Source organism: Ictidomys tridecemlineatus, chromosome X, assembly GCF_052094955.1.
Source record: "Ictidomys tridecemlineatus isolate mIctTri1 chromosome X, mIctTri1.hap1, whole genome shotgun sequence".
Classification (NCBI taxonomy): Eukaryota; Metazoa; Chordata; class Mammalia; order Rodentia; family Sciuridae; genus Ictidomys; species Ictidomys tridecemlineatus.
Window position 1 is genome coordinate 119,331,464 of NC_135493.1, and position 20,277 is coordinate 119,351,740.

At 40.3% G+C, this 20,277-nt stretch overlaps 1 protein-coding gene across 5 annotated transcripts in view; it reads right to left on the bottom strand.

The window, feature by feature from the left end:
- Window positions 1–20,277, bottom strand: part of Frmpd4 (FERM and PDZ domain containing 4) — a 786,938-nt gene that overhangs the window by 550,071 nt on the left and 216,590 nt on the right. For 2 of the 5 annotated variants that reach the window (XM_040286794.2, XM_040286821.2), the window contains exon 1: window positions 3,814–4,135. The exons of 1 other annotated variant lie outside the window; for it this stretch is intronic. In XM_040286794.2, the coding sequence (XP_040142728.2) occupies window positions 3,814–3,845 (32 nt within the window). In that variant the 5' untranslated portion in view covers window positions 3,846–4,135. Of the gene's footprint in view, window positions 1–2,548; window positions 3,320–3,813; window positions 4,136–20,277 lie in introns of those variants that run through there. 2 more of the 5 variants (XM_021722697.3, XM_040286809.2) reach the window with 2 other exon arrangements.

Below are 20,277 nucleotides of genomic sequence, written 5' to 3' on the forward strand. Positions count from 1 at the left end.
GCACTGGGTAATTGAGAGGTAATTTGAATTCTGACTTTTCACATGATTAAAGGGCCACAGATTCTGTGAACATGGTTGAATGTACTTTGGAAAGCCAAATGTGTAGTTTATTAATTCCTGTTTGGATTAATATTCTCTTGGAATGCTCTGTAATTACCACTGTCTTAACTCACAGATAGGACACTTGGCAAATATCAGTTACAGGAAATGCTTTTAGAATCAACCTTTAGAAACTCAAGTTCATAGGAACCAAAGACAAGGCTAACATCCAGGAAAACTATGCATGTTTGCCTCTAAACCAAGAGAATTTTAAGCACTCAAGTAACCACGTAGATCAAAGCTAAATCCTTTAGGAAGATTATCCATTCTGAAATCAGGAAAATCCTGCCATGTAAGCACTTTTATACTTCACCTTTGAGAAAACAACTTGATTTCTGTGAGTATTTTAAACACACATGCTGAAGACTTTCTTCCCTCAAGGGCAGAAACCAGCAGCTGCAAATGTTTTTCTGCAGGCCAATTGCCCTCCAAAGGTGTCTCTGTTTCAGCCTGGGGACCATCCTTAAGCTCACAATGAAGAAAAGGAAGAATTCCTGTGGATGGTAGATTTTTTTAACTGGTACAATGGCTCAGAACATATGCACCTTTTTCTTTCTCTAAACACTCCATTGGATCACAAGAAGGACAGAAAGTGAAATTCATTCTCATTTACTAAAATTTAAACACTCTTTTAAAATAAGATACTAATTCTACCCACCTACACAGCCTGGCTTGGGTTTTACAAATATTCAGGTTTGTGAATATCATCAAAGTATGCTAGAATTGATTAACATTAATATAAAACATCTTTCCCCTGACACACAGCACTGACCTCTCCAAAGCTCCTGTTAAAGGACTACACTGGAGGTCTAGATGTTTTGTTAATCTTGTTGGTTTTAGCACTCCAGGCCACTAACACTTAAACTATACTCTTAGTGGAACTTCTCTCTTCCTTTAGTGATATTTCTGTCCATCACACAGAGGGCACCACACAATCTCTAAACTTGCCCACGGCTATTTGCTTACTATGGTTCATCATTTGACAGCTGTTTATAATCCAGCCATAGGCAGAAGCACACAAGAAGTTAATAGAACAGTGGTGTGAAGCCATGGCCCTCTACCATATCAACGTAAAACCAAACAATTTGCTACACTACAATCATCCACTGCTTAACACATCAATCTTCTGATCTGCAGAGACCTCTCGTGGGCGGCTCTAAGGAGCACATATTTACTTACCTATCACCAGTCTACCCAAAGGAAGTTACATAGGCCCCCTTTCCCTGGAGAAATCTGTTTAACCTGAAGATTGACCCATGTGAATACAGAGGGCAGGTGAAAATGATTAGGAAGAACAAAGACCTGTGGATGTTGGAGAGAGGCCCATCTGAATGGCAATATCCAAACTGAAAGGTTCTGAGATGGCCCAGATGGAATTTAGCAAAGCAAAGTCAACATACTCTTCTGCCTCAGGCTTTTGGAGGCTGTTCATCCCTGCCTGATGCAATCAACACATCTCACTCTGATACTAAAGAGTGAAAGAAAACCTAGAATTAGTCTCTCGGTATTGCAAGCAAGTCTTTCAACTGCAGCCTGTAAAAACACAACTGTCTACCTCCTTGTTCCTACCTCCCCAGAGGTCCAGGGGCAGAGGGCCAGCCCTTGCAGAGACTTGGACAGAGAAGATTAGGAACGGTTTTCTAAGACCTCACATATCTGGCTCTTCCCAGTTAATGCTACCAGCATAAGACCTTACTTCATTTGTTCAATGCAGACTTTGGAAGCACATTAGGGCAAGAGCAGAAGGACTAGGTAACATCTAGAGGCCCCAAAGTGGAAATGTTCCTCTTCTGTCAGCACTGCTGGAGAAATCTGCCCCACTAGATTGTTTTTCTTCAGTTTCAACAACATGGCTACTTGGAGGCAAATTTCTAAATATTTCAAGGCTTAAGAATATATAGTTTCTCAAAGAAAGGCTGAAAGTCTTTCTCTTCTATCTCCATGGCTTTGCCATCTGGGTCCCTGGTGGGAACACCTGGGTCGACCTACAAACTGACTTTTCCAGGGTGTGGAGGTCTAATTCAGGGGTGGGAGGAAGGGGGGGGCACTTTTAGTCACTGCTGTTCGGAAGGCACTCACACACACTTCAAGTACTCCTGTCTTTCCCTAGCAGTAGCAATTACAACCATCTTCTCTTGGCCCTGAATTATACATGTGACCCCAAGCACCACTGGGGCTTTCCCTAAGGGAAGACAAACTGCCCTGAACATTGGGGGCTGGGGGGGAGCATGTGTGTCTCTCTGTGTGCTCTACAGCCGGACACACAAACCCCACCAGTCAGTTAGAAACAAGTTGAACACGGCAGCCCCTGGCCACCTGGTTTCAGCTTTATCTTAAACCCTGCTGCTCTGTCCAGCTTTTCTTCTCCCAAGCCTCCCGAAAAATAAAGCACCAAGTTGCCCTAGGCGGCAGCGGCCCTAGGTGCAAAGAAAACCGGCGCGGCCCCTACCTCGAGAGCTTTGCAATCTTCACAAAGCTGAAGACATCCATGCAGGCAGCGGGGGATCCCAGAGCCGGGCGACTTTGTTGCCCCTTCTCACGCCAGCAACGGCAGCCTCAGCAGCCCCATCGCGGGGACCTCAGCGCGCCTGGGGCTCTGGTGGCAGCGGCGGCGGTGGCGGCGGCGGCCGGGCAGAGCCTGCACCTGGAGGCGGCGGCTGCTACCCCCCTCCGGCCGTGAGCTGCGAGTGCATCCCAGAGCAGGACCATTGATGGGCGCTGGCGCTGGGAAAACTCAATGGAGAGGGAGCCAGGCTGGGCGCGAGCGGCGGGGAGGGGGCGGGGAGAGCGGCCCGGGTCTTGCGCCCCGCCCCGTGCGCTCCGCCCGGGGACGACCCGATGCCCTGCGAAGGCAAGGCCAGGCGAGGGGCACTGCTCCTGCTCCCTGGCCCTTGGGACCCTGTGCCCCAAACGCCGAAGAGCACAGACTGAGCCTGGAGGCGGCGGGCAAGCTTGGCACACGCGCACGCACCCCTCACGGCACTGCAGCTGCCTCCCAGCCTCCTTCCCCTAGCCGAGTCCCTTCTCCTCTCCCCACCCCCATCCGCCTGGGGGGGAGGGGGCACTCTCCTGTCACCCGCTGCTTGTGCCTCCAGATCTGAAAGATCTAGTCGAACAGTCAGTGGCACCAGGGAGGACCATGAACGCTACCCTGTCTCCCCAAACCCAAGGGGAGCCCTGCAACCGCAGGCTGCCCAAAGCCTTGGTTTGTTCAGTAAACAAAACTAGCGTTAGGGAAGGAGCAGGGTTGACTGAGACTGGATAATTTGTCCAGGGGAAGGCAAAGGAGATGCACAGCGCAGCGGGCTCAATTTGGAGAGCGCAGAGTTTCCACTGCTTCCCCACCGACTGCTGGGGCAAGATGTGACAACTGGGTTGGCCAGGAAGGTGTGTTCTTTGGACAGCGGCACCACAGCGGCAACAGCAGGAGGCACGGGGGGCGGGTGGGCGCGGTAAACACAACACAGCTGCTCTTTACTAGAGGCGGATTGCGCTGAGGGTCCCAGGCGCTGTGGTGCAGAGGCTAATTTGATTGGGGCTCAGAAGCTAAAGGAAGAGAAGGGATAAGAATGAGGGGTCTGGCCGGCAGAGCGAGTTGCTTTTTTTTTTTTTTTTTTTTTTTAATTGAGCGGTGGGTGAAGACTGGAAACGGGGAAAAAACAAAAACAAAAAACCTTGCCCGAGAAACAAAATCACAGAAACACAAACACTCACCTTAGGCAGAGTAAACTCCAAGTTGCAGCCATTTAGAACTCCTCGCCTTCTCTTTTACATAATTGTCTTGGACAATCACGCCCGTTCATTAACTCATTCAATCTCCCGGGAGGCTTGGGCTTCCTGGGGCCCCTTTCTCTTCTTTTTTCTCTTGGAGCCTCAAGGCCTCTTCTCCAAAAGCCTTTAAAATTTCTCCCCAGACTCTCTGAAGGTCAGCTGGCCGCACAAAGTGCTCCCACCCAGCAGCGTTTAGTTGGTGGCAGGGCCACCGCAAAGAAAATATACCACCCGCGAAATGTTGGAGGATCTAGCCAGTGCGTCTAGCTCTCTGAGGGGATTAAGGAAAAGGAAATAGATTTAAACTTCCCAGACTTCTGCTCCTATACTGGTCTGCTGTTATATTTAAAGTCTTCAATATTCAAGCCTAGTACTTCCACGTTTTTTAAGGCATTTCTTTTATAATTAAACATGAAATCAGTAGCAATCTGCACAATCTAAATTATTTCAAACTCGGGCATAAAATCACATTTTTGAATAAACAGAATCAATTTTCCTTTAGCTTCCTGCACGCAGACCAGTTTAATGAACGCAGTTACTTTTCATGGATCAGAGGAAGGCAAGAGAGACCTTGGCTTTTGAACCCCCTATTGTTTGTGTAAAATAATTATGATTTGGGTCTTCACTGTGCTTTATAATTTTAAAAGCACTTTTGCATTTGAGTCTCATAGCAACCCTGTCACATAAGTAAGGCAATGTGTTTAAAAAAGAGAAATCTTTTCTTTTTATGCCATAATCCATTCTTAATGTACCAAAGAGATGTTTTTTAAAACTTGGGTCAGATAAGGTTACTTGTCTGATCCAAACTCTGCAAAAGCTCTCCATTCTTCTTTGAGATGAAGTTGCACTCCTACAACAACCAAGAAGGCTCCATCTCTGACTTCTGCCTCTCACTCTTCTCCTCCTGCCCCCTCCCCACACTGGGCTCCAGCAACACAGACCTCCTTTCTCTTCTTCAAACTCTGTAGATGATATCATCCAACCTAAGACTCTTTGCTATGGTTGTCCCCTCAACCTGGGATACTCTTCCCTCAGATATTTGCATGGACAGTTCTTTACCCTATGAAGTCTTTGCACAAATATCATTTCTAAAATACCAAGTTTGGAAAAACCTATTTAAAAGAGCAAGGTCCTCACATCCTGGACTACAAGTCCCCATTAACTGGTTATTTTGGGATTTTGCTTTCTTGTTTCCATAGTACTTATCACCCACCAGCACAATAGATCATGTATTTTTTTTTCAAGTCCAAGCAGGGCTTGAAATTGAAACTTTATTTGGTAGTTCAAAATCCATTATGGCTTCTTATCTGAATCTTCCACTGGAATGAAAGCTCTATAAGGAAAGGGATCTTTGTTTTTGTTGTTGTTATTGCTTTTCTTTTCTTTTTTTGCTTTGTTGTTTTTACTGATGGATCCCAAATGCCTAGAACAGTTACCTGGATGTAGAAGGCCCTTAATAAATATTTGTTGAGTGAATCATTCAATTGACAGCCAAATAAAAGCTGGTCAAGCATTCCCTGTGAGTTCTGAAGCCTCTATGTCCTCATGGATGTTTGTCCCTTCCCACTGCTCTCTTTTTCCTGCATCCTTTGTCCTCTTTTGGGTTGTTAATGATGGAAGTAAGGCCCTCTCATTTTTTTCAGTTGTTTATTTTTTTCTCTTCACCCTTACTACCCGTTCTCAATAGAGAGGTCACCAACACCTTCCTTTATCTCTGAGGCAACATCATCTGGTATCACAAGACCAGCTCTTGATTGGGAGAAAAGGACTACAGAGATGGCTTTAGAGAATGTATTTTGAAAAAGTGCTTCTTTTTGATAGCATGACAACTTAGATACCTTTTTTTAAAAAGAATACCCTATTAATCAAGAATTATTAGGGGATAAGGGTATATAGCTCAGTGCTAAAGCACATGATTAGCATGCATGAAATGCTAAGTTCAATCCCTAAGCACCAAAAAAATTTATAAAAGGAATTATTCTAGGTACCAATTGCTTCTTATTCAAAACAGTAAAAGTGACAGGAAATAGGCATTGTATTTACTTATAGACAGCCTCCCTTCAAGACATCTGTTCTACCTGGAACAGCTTGCTACTCAGCTTCTTCCTGTGCCAATTTCTACACTACAATTATGAATGGTGCAGATGCTGATGCTTCACAACAAAATAGGCACCAGGGGAATGACTGGCTTCTCCAGGTCTTTATGCTCCTCTGGTACACTAATTATCTAGTGTGCTTTTTAATGGATTGATAGCATTTTCTAAAGCAAAGAGATTCTCCTCCTCCTCCTCCTTTGTTTCTCATTAATGTAAAAATGGAAGAATCTGCTCCCCTGAAACATGCTAACACCGCCAGTTTATACCTTTGAGCATCCTGGCAGACAGGCAGATATTTGAGTACCTGTTCTCTCAGCCCTGTCCTCTCTGTCTGTGCCAGGTGTGTGTGGCAGAGCATGGGAGAGGCTTCTTTTTCTAGCAAGAAATGAATCAGCCTAAAATAAACAAAAGCCAAGGAGTGGGATCTTGGGAATCTCTGTGATTTTCTGAAGTTTTAGCTCCAGCCTGGATAATTTCTAAGGCCCCTTCTAGATCTTACAGAGACTTGCCCATCACAAACCATATTTCCTAGTCTTGAAAATCTATTTAATTTGCTTTTCATAGATTTAAGTGACATTTGGTCATTTCTGAAAAGCAGGCAAATTTTCAAACATTTTTGAATGTGCTCATGAATAAGTGACTTAGGGTCATCAGATCTGAAGAAAGACTGCAACTTCTCTAAGATCCAGTTTTCCCACCTGTAAAATAGAAATAGTAATACATACCTACTTTACCTAGACTGAACACTTGGAATTGGATTACATTTGAATTAGGCACATGGAGGCTAAGTCTAGGGTTTTCACAACTATCTTAACCCTTGACATTACTGTTAGGAGAAATTTCAGCCTTTAAGATGACCACTTTGAGCCAAACATGGTGGCACACACCTGTAATCACAGCTATACAGGATGCTACAACAGGAGGATGACAAATTTGAGGCCAGCCTTGGCAATTTATCAAGACTCTGTCTCAAAATAAATTTTAAAAAGTGACTGAAAGTGTAGTTCAGTGGTGGAGCACTTGCCTAGCATGCACAAGGCACTGGGTTCACTTCTCAAGAGAGGGGGTGCAGACATCACTACTTTGAAAGTTAAAACATCTGCTTGGATTTATCAAAGGTGAGCCCTATTGCTTAAGAATCAAACTGTTTCCTAATTGGTCAACAAAACCCTAAGATGAGGTATCTTTTATGTTCTGGGGATTTGTCAGAGGAAAGAGGAAGGATTTCTACATCACTGTTAAGGCCTTATCTAAATCTGGTGTTGGGAATCTGCTATTGGGCTGGATGTTCCATACAGGAGAGCCAATGAGGTTCTTTTGCTGCAAATTGTAATAGAGAGAGCCCCATGCATTTCTCCACCATCTGGCCTCAGTCCTGACAACAATAGCAACTCAAAGCAAGGTGGCCATTCATTCAATAAATATTTACAGCAGTTCACCTATATACCATGGACTGTTTGTTCTAAGCACTGCAAGATAGACCAGGCAACAGGCAAGATTCTGCTCACATAGAACTTATATTGTAATAGGGAAGGTAGATAAGAAACAACAAAACAAAACATTGTTTAAATTAAAAAAATAGCAGATAAAGTTGTGCAGAGAATTTGTCACTTTGATTAAAAGTGAGTGACCATGTAGATCAAGTGGTTGAGAAAGACTACACTAAGGAGGCAACATTTAATGTGTGATAGGGTGGACAGGAAGGAGGCTGTCACTCAACATTCATATGCAACAGCAAAGACAGACAAGGATAGAGTCTCTGCTATTGTCTGTTTGACAAATCGGAAGGCAGCCAATTTAAATGGGCATTGTGTTCATAGAAATGAGACTGGAGGACTTTGTAGTGGTGAGATTGGATGGGGCTCAGCAGGTCAAGTTAAACTGTTCAACTGTTACCATGGAATGAGAAGACTTAGGAGGTATTTTAGCACCAATGTGGTAATGTCCAATTTATATCTTGAATGACCACTCTTGAGGGAAATGAGCATGGGACACAGAAATGACTTTGGAGCCTATTATAATAGTAGTGGTAGTGGCTCAGAGAGGATCATGACAAGGAAGTGGCAAACAGTGGTGAGGTTTGGGGTATGTGTTGAACAAGGTTTGTTGATGAATTGGTTGTGGGAGGCAGAGAGAAAAAATAATAAAGAAAAAGTTATTATTTTATGTTATTTTTAAAATACTCTGGTTTAAAGATGGTAAACAAAAATGGGAAGAGTTTTACCTATTTCTGTGCTCATATGTTCTGCCTTCTCCCATTTGTCCATGAACTCTTGTGCTGAGAGGGCTGACCCTCCTGATACGTGATTATCACCTCTCTTGCCTGCTCAAGGCCCCCATCCCGATACTTTCTCTTTCTCCTACATCAGCATTTTTCCTTGAACTGCTAGGTCATTCTTAGATTTCTTCAATAATGCTCTTTTCATCCATTTTTAAAAATTATCTTACCCCCCACACTTGTCTTCCTTCAGCTAAATCCAATTGTTCTGGCCTTTACATTAAAACTTCTTTATCAATCTCTGTACTTGCTATCCCACTGTATCCTGCATCTTTTCCATCTGTTTTCTTTTTTCTTTGTTCTTTTTTTTTTGTGGGAATGGTAATTGAACTGAGGGACAGTACCACTGAGATACATCTCCAGCCTTCCCCCCACCACTTTTGAAAGAATATGTGTCTTGCTAAGTTGCTGAAGCTAGGTTTGAACTTGTGACATTCCCACCTCAACCTCCCGAGTAGCTGCAACTACAGGTATACACCACCCTGCCTGGCTATTCCATCAGTTTTCTTATACCCTTAAAATCAACACTCCACTCCATTGAAACCATTCTTGTCCATGTAACCAGTAACATTCATGTAGCTAACTAACTCTAACGGCCAATGTTTGGTCCTTACTGTATTTCACTCAGCTGATCATTCACTCTTCCTTGAAACATTTTCTTCACTGGGCTTTGAGGATACCGTACTGTACTGGCTTTCTTTCTTCTTCCTTCTTTCCTATTTGCTCCTTCTCAATATTTTCTTTTCTACTCTTCTGTCACTGTGTCTCATCTTGACAACATGAAAACATTAGAATGCCCTGGAGTTCAGTCCTACACTTTCTTCTATTTGAGTGTCTATGCTTATTTCTTAGTGAGTTTTATCATTTTGAACATCAACTACATGCAACAATTCCCACATGTATATCTCTGGCCTGGATTTCTCTACTACAGATCATCTACTGAACATCTCCATCAGATGTTGATAGGTACCTTGAACTTCACATATCCTAAAACTAATTTCCATAGAGAAGACCCCTCCCTCCAGTCTTCAGCTGTAATATCAACTCCATCCTTCTAGTTGCTCAGTTCCAAAATCCAGGAGCCACCTGTGACTTTTCCTTTTTAACTTCACCAAAAATCAATCATCAAATCTTGCAGTTACACTTTCAAAAGAGATCCATGCTGTTTACGTATCTCACCAACTCCACCACTGCCACTTATGCAACAACTTACTAACTATAGTCTCCCTGCTTTGCCCACTGGCCCAATACCCAACAGAACTTGTTCTGACTGCCAGGAAAGTTTTCTTAGATATCAGAAAAGTCTTTCTTTTGTAACAAATAGAAAAATCCTACTCTCCAGTACTGTTTATTCATCTTTGTTTTATTCTTCTCCATCACACATCATACCATAAGATACTTTATTATTTCTCCTACTAGAATGTAAGCTACATAAGGCAAGGGGGAAGGATCAATGAATGAATGAATAAATGAACAAATGATGTCTTATAAAAGTAAAGTTAATTCCTTAGAGTCACACATATTTATAAAAAAAAAGTGAAGATCAGAAGCCACTGTTCTTGTCTTACAGATAGAAGATTGTTGGGGGAGGAAGGGCAACTAGAGATAAAGAAAGAAGGCTTCCTAGAGGTGATGATGTCAAGTCATAGAGGGTATTACATTTAGTTATCCTACAGGTAAGGATGGGGATTTAGTGGGCTTTTGTGGTATGGCACACAACATAAGAAGATAGTCTAGGGCAAGGAAAATTGCTGTGTATGCAGGCAAAGTGGGAACTCTGTTGCTGCTTGGTTCTACAAATAGAAGAGAAAAATGAGAAATGAAACTGGAGATGCAGGCAGGGGCAATATCATGGAATATATATATATATATATATATATATATATATATACAATATACATACATACATATCTCTTATTGGTCATTGGGCTTCCAATTTTAACAGAAAAAAATATATGTTTTTGTCCAAAATCAATTCTTTCCCAAGAACTCCAATGCAAAAATAAAATATAGAATAAGATTTCTCTGAGTGAGGAGGGAATTAAGACTCCAGCCCAAATGGCACCCCCATTTTCTCCCCTCCAAGGCACTACTGTAGGCTTCATATGATTTCATACATGGTTTGAGAACCATGGTGTTAGTGTTGGGGAGTAATGGACTGGCTTAAAGTATGAGATGATCTTGTCAGATGGATACTTTAATTATATACTTTGGAAGTTGCGGGGAGAAGACTGGAAATAAGAAGTCCACTCAGGAGAAGTTTGTGGCTCTGTGGCAGAGCAATTGCCTAGCATGTATGAGGCCATGGATTTGATCCCTAGCATTAAAAAGTCTGAATATGAGAATATAGAAGGAATCTATGGCAGACTTAAAACAGATAGAACATTATGTTGGGGATAAAATCATCAGGATTAAATATTTGATTATGTATGAAGTCAAAAGCGGGGAAGTCAATGAATCCTCTCAGATGTCAAACGTGTATGTCAGGGGTTATGGGGGTGACCCTAACTCCATTCTCAGAGGTGCCTGCCTGAGAAGCAGGAATTTTTAAGGAAAGCAATGAAATTCCTTTGTCACATACTGGCTATAAAATGCCCAGTTGATGTCCACAGGATGTTAGATCTATAAGCCTAAACCCAAGGGCAATTGTGACACATAAATGAGCCACTAAATATGATGAATTTAGTACAAATGTTAACTTACCTTCTACAGAGGAATTTAGTTTTGATTAATGAAATGATATTCACAGAGATGGACTTGTCATCTGCTATGGATTGAATCTGCAATGTCCCTCCAAGTGTCATGTATATGTTCAGAGGTGGGGACTTTGGGAAATGAGTGGATCTTGGGGGCTTTGATCTCATTAGTGGATTAATTCATTGATAGCTGGATGGATGACTGGGAAATAGAACCTATTTGGAGGAAGTTTGTCACTAGGGACAAGCCCTGAAAGCCTTTATCTTCTCTCAGACCCTCCGTCTCTCTTTCTCCTTTCTGGTGGCCATTAGTTGAGCAGCATTCTCCACTGCATGTTCCCAAACACAATATACGATCTTATTTCAGGTCCAAAGCAATGAAGTTATCCAACCCTGGACTGAAACCTTTGAAACCATGAGCCAAAATAAATGTTTCCACATTGAAGTTGTTTTTCCAGGAATTCTGGTCATAGTGACACAAGGCTGATTCATACAAGATTTGAAGACAAAAGATTATTGAGAAATTAGGAAAAAACTAGTAACAATAGCAAAAAAAGGATGGTTTTCTTTCTTCCTTCCTCTTTTCCTTCCTTCCACTCTTCTCCCCTCTCTTCTTTAATTTTCTATCTTGCGTGTATTTCTTAATATTTTACAGGGGATGGAGGAGGAACTAGAACATAGAAGACAAGATAAGCTAGTTTTAATTATTATTATTTTTAGTATTAAATAAAGATATGAATGATATCATACATTTGTAAGGTTCAATTTTTCTAAATGCTTTTGTTCTGTTAGTTCTGGAAGTAACCCTGGAAGTTAGGCAAAGAAGGTATTATTATCCCATTTTAGGGATGACAAAAGGTGAGACCAGAAAAGCTAAGTGATGACAATAATTCTTAGTAAGTATGATTATTATATTATGAGAAACATTTTTTCTGGTAATAAATCTAGCATCATAAGGGGAGCGTTTGAATACAGATTTATGGAATAAAAATGTCTCAAGTTCTACCAGTATGGTTCAATTTTTTTCTTATATTTAATTATGTTAAAGAAGACTCAAACATTTTACATATAGGCCATTAGAATGAACAACAGACAAGGCACTAGCATGTCCTGCTTGGTCCCATTCCCAAATCTGTAAGCAGAAGTGACCCTTAGAATGTTACTTAATTTGTCTTAGGGTTGACTCCCTCAACTATAAGTTTAATAGGTTAAAACAAGTTCCCATGTTCTTATTCCCTTTCCCTTCTCTTGCAATGTAGATATACAAGTGAATCTTCCTGAAGGTCAAGAGAACTATAATGTTTTGAGATTTTATCTACTTTGGTCATCCTGTAATCAAGAAGGTTAGTTTTTACAGGAAGGCATTCAAGATCAGAAACTTTTACCAGTTAATCATATATTTATAAAATAGAAAATTATTAGCTCAGCTCCCTGTGAGCTGAACTTTGATTCAGGTCAAGAAACATATTTGCTATATAAACTTTCCACTAGGCTTCATTACATCACCTCATTTCCTTTACATATTTATCCCCACCCTCTCTCACCCAATTTTCTCAGGAAAATACCAAAAGTCTACCAATGTAGGATTATAATCACTGTTTTTCCTCTGAATCTCCTTTGTCAGATGAATTATGGAAAGAAAAGGGGGAAGAGGTCATCTAGAAGATCCCTCTGGTGTATAATTGTCAGAATATGAATTCTTAATGTGACATACCCTGTAACAATATTTTGAATTCTTATGCAATATTAAAAAAAACTATAAAACCTCATATTTGCCTGAGAAATTTTAATATTTCAAACTCATTTTAAAACTCTCAGATCCAGACTCACTGTTACACTGTCTTTCTGACACAGTATTCCTGATCCTTTGCCCCAGACTAGACAAAACCAATCAGACCACTTTGAATAACAGCACTTCTGCCTGATGGATAAATTGCTCTAATCGTGAAGACTATTACAAGGGTGAACTTTAAGTAAAATGTATGTACGTTCAATAATGTCTGACTTGAAAGGAGTTATTCCACGATTATGATCTCTCATTCCTATATTAATTTATTATTTTACTTTTTAATTCACTCAATTAATATTTATTGAACATCTACCATATGCCATCTAGTGTATACTAGGCACTGTGAAGAGGTAATCTACTCTTACCCACCTTGATTTCTAGAGCTATACCAGACACTGTTGCCAGCTCAACCAGCATGTTCTCACTCTTTCTATGTGGAAATGAAGCCCTTTTCAAGACTACCTAAGGACCCATTCCCCCAAAAGAATCTAGTACTCCCGTCTCCCCGCATTGTTCCCTGCCTCTAAATGAAGTAATGTAATTTTGGGTTGTAGTCATCATCTTGCAACCATGAGGCAACAAGTGTAAAAACAGAAAGTGAAGATTTTGAGGATAGTGGAATACAAGCAAGGAAGAGTTTGGCCCTAGCCAAATACTGTGTTCTAAAGCCAAAATGGAATGTTAGACTTCAAATATCCATTTAGGAGATAAATAAATCTCTCTTTTTTTTTGTCATCCTTCTTGAGCCAAGGATAATCAGATATTCTGTTACTTGTACTGAGTGCATGTCTAATTGATACAGGGAGTTAGCAACTATTGTGAGAGGACAGCATAAAATCATTTTTCAAATAACTATAAGACATTCAGTAAGGCAACAATATAAATAATTAGAGTATACGCCAGATAATCATCAGGATACTCCACATTGATATAATGCTTTCCTGCTTAGAAAGGTTTCTGTACATGTAGTCTCGGGCTTATCAATCCTTTGGGGCAGGGATTATTACCTCCAATTTATAAATAACAATACTGAGGCCCTAGGAGGTTAAGTGATTTGCTAGAGATCACACAGCAAGCAAACTAGAAGCAACAATCCTTACACACATGCATTCTAATTTCTAATTTACTGAGTTTTCAAATATATCACAGCTACTTCACTCAGCCCAGTGGTCATGGGGACTGAGAAAACCATGAACATCAGAGATAGGAAGATGGGGAAGGTAAACCATGTTTGAAGGAGGGAGACTCATGGGGCTGGGAAACATAAATCTCCAGAGAGCAGGGGTTGGGGGCAACCTTCTGACCTGGACCTTAAAGCATGAGAGGGAACATGCACATCTACAAGACACTAAATTAAAAAAACTATAAGTAAATAGCAGAAAGATCAGTAGAATAGAGGGAAGGAAACTGTGGATGGGAGGAAGGAAGGGAAGGGGATGTACTGAGTACTGACTTAGAACAAATTATATTCCATGTTTTTATAATTTTATCAAAATAAATTCTGTAGTCATGTATAACTAAAAAGAACCAATAAAAATAATACAAATAATAATAAATGTTAGAGAAGATGTAGAGATAAAGGAACACTTTTTCAATGCTCTTGAGATGTAAAGTAGTACAACCACTGTGGAAGTCAGTATGGATGTTCCTCAAAAGACTAGGCATGGAACCACCATATGAGCCAGCTATACCACTCTTAAGTGTTTAATCTAAAGAATTAAAGTCATCATATTATAGTGATACATGTATTTCCATATTTATAGAAGCACAATTCACAATAGCCAAACTGTGAAACCAGCCTAGTTATCCATCAATAGGTGAATGGATAAAGAAAATGTAATATACATACACAATAGAGTTTTATTCAAACATAAAGAAAAATGAAATATGGCATTTGGAGGAAAATGGATGGAATGAGAGACAATCATGTCAAGCAAAAAATTTTAAAAAATAAGCCAAACTCAGAAGGTCAAGGGTCATATGTTTTCTCTCATATGTGGAAGTTAGGAAAAAGGAAAAGAAAGTGAGGCCATCGAATGAAAATCAAAGAGAGATAAGTAGAGGAATGGCATGAGAGGATAAGAGAAGAGAAGGATGGTCAAGTACTAGGAAGTGATATAACAACAAATCCCATCATTTATGCACAACTATAATGTACCAATAAAAAAGTGGAAAGTAAAAAATTAGTAGCTATAAATAACTAAAGTCATTATGTGTATTATGGCTATAACCACATGTGGCTATTAGTCACTTGATATGTTGCTAGTCAGTTCTAACATAAATGCTAAATTTTAAAAATTTAGCATGAAAAAGAATGTAGAATATCTTAATAATGTTATGTTCCATGTTTAAATGCTAATATTTCACATGTAGTGTTAAATAAACTGTTATGAAAAAAATAAAGTATGGATGGTAATTCAGAAAAAAATTTCAGAGAAAAGATCATATAAAATAGAGAATGTCCTGAAGATGAAAACAGGAAGATACACTGAACAAGTAGTTCAATTGGAGTATAAATCCTGAGTTAGAAAGAAACTAAAGATATAAGGGATAAAAAGAATTCTGAAATCAGGTGTTAAATTTCATACCCAGAATCCCATTTTAGTAGACAATTTGCCTCTATTGGTGAATATAGAGCAGAGGTGGTGGGAACAACTTCAATGGGAAATTCAGCTTTATCAGCTGAGCTCTGGGTAGATGAAGAATAATAAGAAGAAATCCTGGAGTACAAAAACCAGTAGCAGGGGTATATGGTGGTCAGTCCAGTGAGAGAGTATATGATAACAGCCCAAAATAGGGCTGGTCATCCAAAATGGGAAAGATGGGATGGAAATGGGATGGTTGACTAGACTTGCCTATTAGATGTGGAAGATGGTGTGGAAGATGCCGTGGAAGTTAGGAACTAAACTAGACTCCAAGTAATTCAGTAAAACAACAACAACAACAACAAAACCCCACCAGGTTTAGGGGAATGGCAGACAGAGATGATGGATTCATTGGCTCCTCAAAAACCTAAGAGCCCTATAATTTATTTTAATCAGACTCCCTGTTCTCTTCAGAACCACTTAAAGCACTTTCTTTTGTGCCATCAGTCCAATTTAAATGTGAGGTGGGACCTCTATCACTCTTCCTGGAGTTACCACCAACATTTCAGACCCATCCTTAGTTATATGTCTGTTTTTGAGAGACACTAAAATCTACCTCTCACACACTATCCCTTAGAGCAAGAGGATGAAAGAAGAGCCATGGTCCCTTCTTTCCAAGATACCAGCTTCATCTCTCATCAAGAACTATGTTCTTATCCTCTTTATGGCTTTATTGCTTTTGTCATTATTATTACTATGCTATTCATTCTGGCTTTCCTTGGAATGCTTGCCATCAATTGGCAAACAGATGTCCTTCTCTATGGTGCTTCCTGTGTCCTGCTGTGTCACTGGCTAGTGACAAGCTGTGGCTAAGTTGTCAACTCCCTAATTACAGGACAGTCTAATTACAGAATGTTACACTTGCAAGGCATTATTATGAGGCTGTCTACCATCACCCAGAAGTAATCTAGCAAAATGTTAGCTCAATTGTTAGCAGACTGGTATGCAGAGTGATATAAATTCTCCCATGCATTATTGGTCCTAGAGATGCCCTTGGATTCTAGGGAGGCGGGGATGCCAAAAGAGCAAGAAGAAAACACTAGATAAGATGGGAAAGAGCTGAGGAATCAGGAGCATGAGAATAGAGAAGGGCCACTAAGTTACATACTTCAGGGCTTTTCAGAATGGCAGGACAGAATTTTCTGTCATCCTCATCTCATTCAATACTTGCTTTACCCCATTCAATACTTGCCCTCCTCAACTTGGGTGAAAGAGGCTTTTGTGTGTCTTTTCTTTTTCTTAAGTTAATAACAATGGGATTCTTGTTATGAGGAATTATCAATGTTAACAAATGGAAAGGTTGTCTGTTCCACCCCAAAGAACCTGAAGGATCTAAATCTATTCCTATGGATGACTTTTCCCTGTCTAGAAGGATGCATTGGATCCCTTCCAGAATAGGGCCCGGAGAGACAGCTCCTGCCCATATGACCCTATATGTATTTGTCAGAAAGGCCCCAGAGAGGTTCCAAGGATAAAAAAAAACATTAAGAAGGGAGGCCAGGGAGGGAAAATTTCCCAGTTGCACATCAGAGGCTGTGTGTGAAGATGTAAAGATTACAAAGTGAGAAAAGTATTTGAGTTTAGCCAATAGAAAGACTGTTTTCTTTCTGGTTACATCCCAGGAAAGCCTTCCACATGTGGATTCTTTTCAATTTTGTAAAACCTAAGGGGTAGCCTTCTAACTTCAGGTGCATGATATCTGAGGGTGTCTGGATTCCAGGAGAATATTCCAGGAAATTAGCATAGCCTATACTGACTCACAAATGAAAGGTGTGGTCATATCAAACAATGTTAACTCAGCAGAGGAGAATTTTAAGGCCTCGTTGTGGAATTACTGGAAGACCTTATAGCTTGTAGAAAGCCTCTTGGGGACCTCAAGCATTCCCTCATGATTGCACAATGATTTAAGAACCCACCCAAACCAGGCAAAGTGGTGCACACCTGTAATCCCAGCTACTTAGGAGGCTAAGGCAAGAGGATAAAAAGTTCAAGGCCAGCCTTGGCACCTTAGCAAGACCCTGTCTCAAAACAAACAAAAAAATTAAAGAAGGGTTGAGGATATATCTCTGAAGTAGAATACTTCTGGGTTCAATCCCCAGTACTAAAATAATAATAATAAAAAATCTGTCCAGGTTGGGAGACTGCTGCTAGAGTTTACACTGTCTCAAATGAAATGAAGGTGAAAAGGTTCCTAGCTGATTTATAGGATGGGAAACACTATATAAAACAGAAATTAACCACACAATTAGCCTTGTCAGTGGAGTACATTCAATTGATTCATGATTCACTCATTCTTTCATTCAACATTACTGAGCATTTACTACGTGAATGACATTGTGTAAGATGTTGATGGCTACAACTGTGAACGAAACAAATTTATCTTCTAGCACTTATGTATTCTAGGGAACACCCTGCTTTGGAACTTGTTATGATTTGGATCTAGAATGTCCCCCCAAAAGCTCATATGTTGAAACTATGATCCCCAGTGCAGTATGGTTCAGAGGTTGGGCTTTTAGGCGATGATTCCGTCTCTGACTTCAATAGTGAGTTAATTCATTTGCTTTGTTCATCTATTGATAGCTGAATGTGCTACTGAGTGGATCACTATAGGCAGGTAGAACATGGTTGGTGGAAGTAGGTCACTGGGGGCATAGCTTTGGACTATGTTTGTCCCTGGCCCCTTCCTCTCTGCTTCCTGGCTGCCATGAACTGAGAAACTTTCTTCTACTAAGCCCTTCCACCATGATTTTTCTGCAGTGGAGTTGGCTGTGAGACCTCTGAAACCTTGGGCCATAATAAATCTTTCCCTCCTCTAAGTTGTTCATATCAGGAATTTTGGTCATGTCCCAGGGCTTCGTAGTCAAGGTGGGAGAGGAGAGAACGCAGAAAGATATCAAAATAACAGACTCCTCTGCTATGACTCAAGCAGCACAAGCACAACAGCTCATCCAGAAGTGTTTTAACCTAAGGTGTTTGGGAAATGATTACTATACTTCCATACTGTCACTTGCCTCCAATGGGTCTCAACTAGGTGTGATTTCACCACCCAACAGATAACTAGCAATGTCCTGAAACATTTTTCATTGTCATTCCTGGGAAGAAGAATTGCAGATGGACTCTAATGGGTTGAGATCGGGGATAGTGCTAAACATCTTATAATTGCAGTTCAGTTCCCACAACGAAGAATGATCCACCTCAATTGTCAATGGGTGTAAAGTTTGAGAAACCCTGACATGGGCAATGTTATATACTAATGAACAATGTGTGCTGACGAACCCTGCCCAAACTGGAAGCTAGAACAACAGTGTTTTCTTTTCAAATAAGATTGAGCAAAGAAGAGAGATACCTGAACACATGGTATAAATGGAAAGAACTAGGAAGAGGACTATTTAAAGAAAACCAAGTTATGACTTGACTATGTTTCTAGGTGTGTTACATTATGACAGCTGGGAACCTGGAATAAACTATAGGGAATAAAGGAGTAGTAATCCTTACCCAGTATAAAAGTATAAAGGCAAGCACTCCTTATGCAGTGTGTATTATGTGCATTGCTCAATCATGGTCTCATTCATATAATATTAAATATATATTTGAATATTTACTCATAATACTTTCTGAGACAACACTGAACTGCTTTAGAAAAATGTATTTTTCTAATTTTCACTAAGATGTTAAGAGAGCTGCTTAGAGTTAACCATCATATTAAAGTTATTTTTTATAGTTAACTCCAGGCCCATATATACTTTTTATTTGAGAACTTGGACCCTGTAGGTCTTATTCCACGTCAGGAACATAGAATTATTGATATGCCTTGTAAAGTCTCAGTTGACCTCTGAGCTCAGACTCTGGCAATATTCCTCGAATCTCTGCATTATTAGTTAACATAAAGCTATTCAAAGTGCTCATTAAAGAAATGACAATTATTTGTTCAATTCTTTCCCTTTCTTCACTGGACACCTAGATTTTATTTCCAAGTATTTCTCACAGTTGGGTGTGGTCACATGAGTGCTTTGATGCTATAAAATTTGGGTGAAAGTGTTGGCTTGGCCCATAAAACCCTTCTATATACAATATTTTAATCTTTCTTTTCCTATCTGTACCAAGAAAACTCCAAGGGCCTACAGAAGAATGGAGCTACAGATAACTCATCTATAGGTCTCTGGGTGATTATATAGAGCCCTTACCAGACCACTAAGTACTAGAGAACAATGGAACAACTTTTGTACTAGTCTTTTGTAAATTTTGGTTCTTTAGTATAGCAGTTAATGTGTCCTTCCTAGTATATTGCTAAGGGAGAAATTATAATCACCAAGGGATGGTCATACAATGTAGTGTTTAATGTCACAGAACCTGGATCCAGAGGGCCTGTGTTTGCATCCTACTCCTGTTTAGCTATGAATTCCTGAAATAATTTACTTAGACATGTGCCTCAGTTTCTTCATATACAAAATTGGGGCACGAATTATACCTAACTCATAAGTATGTCACATACATCATGAGCCTCACTAATTGCTATTCTGAAGCTAATACTCAGCACTCTGCCTCTGCATATGTTAAGAGACTGACAGAAGAAGGCTGCTAATGATACCAGAGCAGGCCTTGTCGTCAAGCCCAGATCTTCCTAAGGACCCTTCCTTCAGTCTAAAATACCATCAATTTCTGGGACCCAGAGATAAGTAACCTTGGAGAATCCCCACAGCATAAAAATGGGACATGTTGTGAGACTTGGATTTGATAGTGTTGCCTAGGGAACCAAATACACAGTTCAGCTGTGTCTTGTGTCAGTTTGGGACAGATCCCAAAGATATGTACTCTCTGAGAGAGTCTTCTGAGGGTCCTACCACCAACCACAAGACCTTGAGAGGAGGGAAAATTAATATGCATGAAACACTGTATGTAAAGT